This window comes from Coregonus clupeaformis, chromosome 17, assembly GCF_020615455.1.
Source record: "Coregonus clupeaformis isolate EN_2021a chromosome 17, ASM2061545v1, whole genome shotgun sequence".
NCBI classification, from domain to species: domain Eukaryota; kingdom Metazoa; phylum Chordata; class Actinopteri; order Salmoniformes; family Salmonidae; genus Coregonus; species Coregonus clupeaformis.
The window spans coordinates 1985941-1994206 of record NC_059208.1 but is presented as its reverse complement, the minus strand read 5'-3'; the positions used below and the strand labels follow the sequence as shown (position 1 = coordinate 1994206).

Here is an 8266-nt window from a genome sequence, read left to right as displayed (position 1 = left end):
CATATTAATGCCCATGATTTTGGAATGAGATGTTAAACGAGCAGGTGTCCACACACATTTGGTCATGTAGTGTATTTAATCAATGCATGTTACTAGAAGATACGATTGTGTGATGATGCAAAGGAATGAGGAACATTCCATCTGTCTCTTCCAAATATGTTAATGTTTATGAATTTGGAAGAGCCAATAGTGGCAGGAAATCACCCGTTCTTTTTTGTATTTGACCCAGGTTAGCTGCCCCCCCCTCCACAAGCTGCTGCCCCCACTCCCTCCCCAGAATATATTATTGTGAATATCGACAGCCTGCTGCAGCTGTTTCAGCGGTGTGAGCAGTGCAGGCGTGAGAGTGTGATACAGACGCAGAGAGACAGGACATGCCTCTCTGTGACCCAACACTAACAGAGCTGCAACCACCTCAGGACATGGGCAAGCAACTTGTCTTCTGTCCAGACACACAGAGGAAATGGGGAGGAGCCACAGAACACCCAGGTGGGTATTTAAGGATTAACTCTTGATATTGTGAGGTAACGAACTTCAGTTATTTGTATTCTGTGGAATCTCTAGGTATTTTATTTAAAATAAAAGACAGAATTATAACTCCAATAATGGTGTATTCCTTGCTTAGGTTGCGGATGTGCAAGTGGCCCTTCCGTCTGAGGACACATATGAGGCCCTGGAGCTGACTGGCTCTCTGGAGATGGAGGTGACTGTAGACCAGCCACCAAGACCAGGGGGAAGTGGTCCATCATTGGTGAGGTGGAAGTAGGAGGGGAACAAAGGAGCAGAGGAGAGCAAGAAAGTGACTGAGGTGGTGTTGGACAGTGAGACAGGCAGTGCACAAAGCCAGGAGGAGAATGGCCTGTCCTCACAGGAGAATGAGGGAGGAGAGGAGAGAAAGGGAAAGTCCCTAGGAGGTAAACAACAGGAGAATGATGCTGAGCAGCAGGCCTCTATTGAGGTGACAATATACTCTATGGAGCCTGAGGACTCTGAAAGCCAAACCTCTCAGATAGACAGAGAAGGAGAGAAGAAGCAGGTGGCTGCAGATGAGTGTGAGGGGGAGGGTGGTGAGTGTGAGATGGAGGGTGAAGAGACAGATGAGGAAGATGGACAGAGAGAGAGTGACTCTGAATTTGACCCAGAGGAGAAAGCAAAAGGGAGAGGTAGGAGGAGAGGGACGGGAGGAGGAAGGCAATTGCAGCAGCCTACAGGAGAGAGTGGTTTGGACAAGTCTGCTGAAGACTCTGATGGATCATCTTCATCATCACCCCAGAGAGACCAGCAGGATCAGGAGTCGTTCAGCGGTGCCGCTGGAGAACTGGGCTCTGGTGACCTTGCCAGCATCCAGCAAAAATTCAAACACTCCAAACACCATATGGTCCTCTGTCCTGAATGTGGCATCCTGTACTCCACCAGACTGCAGCACCGTAAATGTGAACACAAGTTCATGGTCCGCTGTCCAGACTGTGGGAAGCGCTGTGTGAATGAACTCGGCCTCAAGAGTCACCAGAGGCAACACCGTCAGGACCTTAAGTTTCCCTGTAAGTTCTGCCTCCAATCCTTCAGGACGCGGCCGGACAAGCTGACCCATGAGAAGCCCACAGATTCAAAATATTTAAAAATCACAGATGCTACCGCTGCTCAGTGCTCACTGAGGTTTGACAACATCCTCATATGGAATCGCCATCTCAGAGCGCATGAGTCCAAGAAACACATCTGTCATACATACAAGGAATTCGACCAACGTCAATCCCTGGAGAGGCATGAGCGGATCCACAGTGACGACAAGCCCTTCAAATGTCACGTATGCAATACTAATTAATTACTTTTTGTAACTCCTATTTGAAGAGGGCTATTTACTATAAATCTGTTTTTGAAAAAACAAACACTTTAAATTGTAATTGAAATGTTAAGTATTGTATTTACATGGTCAATGTTGCTCTTCCCTGGGTACCAGGTTTGCCAGCGTGCCTTTACCCAGCCAGCTGAAGTCCCACCTGCGTGTCCACACTGGGGAGAGGCCCTTCCAATGCCAGCGCTGTGACAAGAGCTTCAACCACAACGTCAGCCTCAAGAACCACGTCACACGCTACCACAGCCCAGACTCAGGGCTGGACCCTGATGAAGGACCAGGAGTTAGGGGACAGGGGGAGAGGAGGGAAACAGATGGAAGGAGGGAGGGGAGGTGGGGCAGAGGAAGCCTCGGCATCAGGTAGAGATAACCTTCTGGACTGAGTGGGAGATGTGAGCTGGAGGAGAGGGAGCAAAGAGAGTGGAGGAGAAACAGAGGAAGAGGAAGTGCCAGTGCAATGATGATCCTGAGGATGAGGAGGAGAGTCAGCGAGAGGGTGACTCTGACTTTGACCCAGAGGAGTAGAAGATGATTGGGAGTAGTAAAGGAAGAGGAAGAGTAGGGAGTCGCTAGCAGAGGCCTACAGGACAGAGTAGTTGAAGGCACTGCTGTTGGAGAGCTGGGTGGACAGAGACCCAAGGTTGTATTCATTAGTGCACACTGTAGCAAAACGTTTTGCAACCTTAAAAGAAAAGTTCAAGTAGTGCCTCTTCGTTTTGGACTGTTTGCTTCTGATTTGTTCCTAGTGAATATGACTCAAGACTAAGAGCAGGAAACATCTCCTGGCACTAGAATTTGTTATCCTCATGTTCTGCCTTTGAACATTGAACTGTTCCGGCTTCCCGGAACCGGATTGAACATAATCCTGGACTAAAATGCATTTCAATGGACATGCTTTCAATTGCAGGACTAGTCATAATCTGTATCTGGGACACCCGTCCTTGAGGTTTTCTATATTTTTTACTAATATGGTACAACCGGGCCATTGTTCATTAAATGTGTGACTTTGCCTTTAAAATGATGCTGTTTCTGTACTCTATGGTGTCATGATCATCACTGGAAACAGAAACATACATCTCTTTTCCATAAAATATGCCAGAATTTTCTAACTAGTTTTCATTGGGAAAGCAGATAGAGCATTTATTTTACTAAAAACAGTCACTTGTTTTGCATTTCAAAACACATCATCCTACTCATTACTCCAAGTTCTTTACTTAAAGTCACTTTTGTTTTGAGCCGACGTCACCGTTCGCCAGACCAGAGTAAGTATAGGTGTTGTTGCGTTTTTTCACAGTGGCGAGAACTGCAAGCATGGAAAAGCCTGGCATGCTTTCTCCTTCGACAGGTAATGCGTAGGCCTCAACTTTCAGTCATTCTAGCTAACTACCATATCTTACTATCAAGTCACCTAGTTTTGTTTTACACCTAGTCCGTTGCGTTGCGCCTACTCAAAGGGTGTATTGTTCAAGATTCTCACATTTTAAAATTGCTCCAATGATTTATACTAGTAATCAAAAGGCGAGAAATTGATCACTTCATAACTTGTTTTTGAGCCATGTTGTTTATAGACAGAAGCTGCGGTTCCGAAGGTAACCGCCCCTGTCTCGCCCCGCCCCTCTGGAAGCCTCTTCCCCAGAGCTGAAGATCTGAATCACGTTCTGCACGTGTTTCTTTACGCATTTTTGTGGTCACCCTCCCTTCACATTTCTCACAGTCAATCGTGAGTGATAATTCTTCATCTTGCCAACCATTAAATGGTGATCTCAATCAGTTTCATGGAAATGCATTTAGATCTTCTTGAGTTATGTACAGTGTTGTTTTGAATGATGTACAGTGAGTGAATTTTAGAGCAGAGGGTGTTAACAAACTAGCATAGGCCTACCTGTGTTTTGTTTCAGGACATATCTTGGCACAACGCTGTTGAGTTTTGGCGGCAGGAGAGAAATGCGACCATTCGCACAATCATCCTAAAATCTCATAAATGAGGTGGTGTTTTTTGTCTTACAGTAACGTTATGCAATTATATTCGGTTCTGTTATGTACAATACCATAATTATGTGATCTTGCAGACATTGCTTCAGCTTTGATCTAACTTTCTTAAACAAGCACCATTCGCCACTCCGTTTAGCTAACGGAATTGCTGCAGATCTGATTTTTCTGGAACCCTCTTCCCTGGATCCGATTTTTCTGGATCCCTCTTCCCAACAGCTAAAGGTCCCGAAGCTTCTGTGTAATTGCGGCATTCTCTACTTTATGTACAGTCTCTGCTCTACTTGTAGAGAACAGGCTACTCTGGTGAATGGTGCTCATTTAATAAAGTTAGATCAAAGCTGAATCAATGTCTGGAGATCACAATGATACTATTCTACATAACAGAACCACATATAATAGCATAATGTTACTGTAAGACAAACACCACATTTCTTATGAGATTTTAGAATGATTGTGTAAATAGTCGCATTTTTCGCTTGTGGCAAAAACTATAGGTGAAGATGGGGGAGATGGGGGGATGGGGGGGATGGGGGATGGGGAGATGGGGGCATGGGGGAGATGCCATTGCAGATTAGGAGACTGCAGCTGGCTATCAATTATTGGGTCAATCTATAGCAGGTTCTGCCCAACCCTCTTCCTGGAGATCTACTATCCTGTAGGTTTTCAGTCCAACCCTAATTTAGCATATCTGATTCAGCTAGTTAAGGTCTTGTTGAACAGCTAACAAGTAGAATCAGGTGTGTTAAATTAGGGTTGGACTGAAAACCCACAGGACAGTAGATCTCCAGGAAGAGATGGACAGCCCTGATCTATAGGGACATGGGGTGTCTCATAATATGATTGAGGTGCTACAGGCATGCTGGGAAAATGAGCGAGGACAGAACACAAGCTTTGGGTGGGAGATACCCAGGTGAGGGAGATGGGACTGTATGGAAAGGAGTTAAACCCCACTGTAGCTATTCCTGTAAACCCACCATGGCTATTCCCGACTCCAGTAGTTGATCTTGAAGTGTTTGAGACGACGCAAAGATAGGGAGGGGGTTGCTCCATTTGAGCTGTTTTGATCCATCTATACAGATGGATCAAAAGATCCAATAACAAGTCGTGTAGGATCAGCATTTGTTGTGAAATAATGTGAGGTGGCAGTTTGCAGACGTCTGCTAAATGACGTAAATTTACACAGCAGAGCTGATGGCAGTACTGTTGGCCTTGCTGTGGGTGGAGGAAATTAAGCAGGAGAGGGTTGTTGTGTGTTTTGACTCGTGCTGTATTGGTGAGTTTGATTAAGTATTTTACACTGAAAAAAAATGTGAACGCAACATGAAGTGTTGGTTTCATGAGCTGAAATAAAAGATTCCAGAAATGTTCCATAGGCACAAAAAACATCTCATATTTTGTGCACACATTTCTTTACGTCCCTGTTAGTGAGCATTTCTCCTTTGCCAAGATAATCCATCCACCTAACAGGTGTGCCATATCACGAAGCTGATTAAACAGCATGATCATTACACAGGTGCACCTTGTACTGGGGACAAAAGGCCACTAAAATGTGCAGTTCTGTCACACAGCACAATGCCACAGATGTGTCAAGTTTTGAGGGAGCGTGCAATTGGCATGCTGACTGCAGGAATGTCCACCAGAGCTGTTGCCAGATAATTGAATGTTAATTTCTCTACCAATGTCGTTTTAGAGAATTTGGCAGTATGTCCAACCGGCCTCACAACCGCAGACCACGTGTATAGCATTGTGTGGGCAAGCGGTTTGCTTTTGTCAATGTTGTGAACAGAGTGCCCTGCGGTGGAGTTATGGTATGGGCAGGCATAAGATACGGACAACGAACACAATTGCATTTTATCGATGGCAATTTGAATGCACTGAGATACCGTGATGAGATCCTGAGGCCCATTGTCTTGCCATTCATCCGCCGCCATCACCTCATGTTTCAGCATATTAATCCACAGCCCCATGTTGCAAGGATCTGTACACAATTCCTGGAAGCTGAAAATGTCCCAGTTCTTCCATGGCCTGCATATTCACCAGACATGTCACCCATTGAGCATGTTCACCCATTGATTATGTTTGGGATGCTCTGGATCGATGTGTACGACAACGTGTTCCAGTTCCTGCCAATATCCAGCAACTTCGCACAGCCATTGAAGAGGAGTAGGACAACATTCCACAGGCCACAATCAACAGCCTGATCAACTCTATGCGAAGGAGATGTTTCGTGCTGCATGAGGCAAATGGTAGTCGCACGAGATACTGACTGGTTTTCTGATCCACACCCCTACCTTTTCTTTAAAGGTATCTGTGACCATCAGATGCATATCTGTATTTCCAGTCATGTGAAGTCCATATATAAGGGCCTAATTAATTGATTTCAATTGACTGATTTCCTTATATGAACTGTAACTCAGTAAAATCTTTGAAATTGTTGCATTTATATTTTTGTTCAGCATAGTTCATGGAGTAGACAAGACATGCTATATGAGGTACTCCAAACTCAAGCCCGGGTGAGACAGATGGGTGCCGTGTCCAGATTAGTTTTGCTTGGATCACAGACCATAGGGCCCTCAAACTCAACTCTGGACCTCAATCAGGGACTGATTTAGACCTGGGAAACCAGGTGGGTGCAATTAATTATCAGGTAGAACATAACCAGCAGGCTTCAGACCTTGTAGAGCAGGGCTGCCCAACCCTCTTCCTGGAGATCTACCGTCCTGTGGGTGTTCAGTCCAACCCTAATTTAAACACACCTGATTCTACTTATTAGCTGCTCAACAATACCTTAACTAGCTGAATCAGATATGCTAAATTAGGGTTGGACTGAAAACCTACAGGACAGTAGATCTCCAGGAAGAGGGTTGGGCAACCCTGTTGTAGAGTAAGAGTTGAATACCCCTGCCTTAGGGGGTGGAAGGGAATAAGGAAGTAGATGTGCTAGCTTGTTAGAGGGCCTGCCGTTAATTAGCACTTCCTATTATCCTGACATACACACAAGCACACCCACTGACATACAATCATCATATACGCTGCTGCTACTCTGTTTATCATATATCCTGATGCCTAGTCAACTTAACCCTATACACATCTACCTATCACTCCAGTATCCCTGCACATTGTAAATATGGTTCTGGAACTGACCCTGTATGCTTACTTACTTTCTTGTGTTATTTTTATTTCTCATTTGTTTTTGTTCTACACTCAAAACATTAGGGGTTCAACAAGGGTTCTTCTAAGATCCTCAATGTTCTTTGAAGAACCTTAGGGTTCTTGGCACTCAAAAATGCCCCCAAAAGTGTATTCATTGAGGAACCTCCTTAGTTGGTGGGGGTTCTTGCAGGAACCTAACTGCCCAAATGAAACATTTGGATTTGAATTTAAAAGGACAGCAGGTGCAGGCGCTTAACTGAAAAATGTAAAGATCTCTTCAATTTAAGGTAAGGTTTGTCCTTTATATGATCTAAATTGATATTATTTTATGATGATACCATCTATCATTTCATATTTGTGCAAATCTTTGTAAAACAGAAAATGTACACAATTCAATTGATATCAATCAACAAAGAGGTAAGAATATCTATGCTATAAGAATATGTTGAAGGCTAGCTGTATTGGGTGCAGATGACTGAACTGCTCACTTTTGTGTCTGCAGGAATACAGACGAGGAGGCATACAAAGGTATGTCTATTGGTATGTTATGCAGATCACATTTACCATCCTCCTCCCTTACCTCTTCAATTAAAATCCCATAGGCCTCTACATTATGGACAAGGTATGTGTTTGAAAACCATTATCAAAACAGTTTTTTTAAAATTCACATTTACCACAAAAACCAAGGTATGAATACTGTCGTGTGCATGTTTAATTAAACATCAGTATAATTACAAAATGTTGGATTCACAGACTTCACCCTCCCCACACCTCTGATGAATATAACAGGAAACCTGTTCGATCACCAAGCACTGCAAAATCATTCTGGCTATGGATACGGAGAACATCAACACATTAACATCAACATGCCAGAGGATATACCCATTGGACTTGGGGCTCTGCTGGGAGTTTACCTCATATTTTGATATTTTATTCTACTTTGCCACTAAAATCATAATAAACACTGACAACTAAAGAGAGGGAATCCCAAACCACCCTCTAGCCCCTACCAACTCGTTCCAAGGGCCCTCCATTGTCACTTGTTGCTGACGAAACTCCAAGGGTGACTTCCAGAGAGTGGCGATGGGATCAATAAACCCATCAACTTCGGGACACACTGCCGACGTCAATGATGCAATTCATGTTCCACTTTTAAATAATAGAATGAGCATAAAATTCTAATGAAAAAATCCCCCTTTCGTTTTACAATATATAAAACGCATTAACAGTTTAACATTTAATTTGGGAGAAAAACTTGGGGGCCCAAAT

The 8266-nt window shown here is 43.9% G+C and overlaps 1 protein-coding gene across 1 annotated transcript; it reads left to right on the top strand.

The window, feature by feature from the left end:
* Window positions 1-245: 245 nt before the first annotated feature.
* Window positions 246-2135, top strand: LOC121543231 (zinc finger protein 271-like). Its single transcript, XM_041852980.2, has 3 exons — window positions 246-489; window positions 626-1804; window positions 1958-2135. Exons 2-3 carry the CDS (start codon window positions 974-976, stop codon window positions 2042-2044), a joined length of 918 nt encoding a protein of 305 aa, XP_041708914.2. The 5' UTR covers window positions 246-489; window positions 626-973; the 3' UTR covers window positions 2045-2135.
* The last annotated feature ends 6131 nt before the right edge of the window (window positions 2136-8266 follow it).

Excerpts from the sequence above, each read along its gene's own strand:
- LOC121543231 (XM_041852980.2), top strand. The coding sequence starts at position 974 with ATGGAGCCTGAGGACTCTGAAAGCCAAACCTCTCAGATAGACAGAGAA. Across the intron at positions 1,805-1,957 it reads ACAAGCCCTTCAAATGTCAC|GTTTGCCAGCGTGCCTTTAC; the intron begins GTATGCAATACT and ends CCTGGGTACCAG.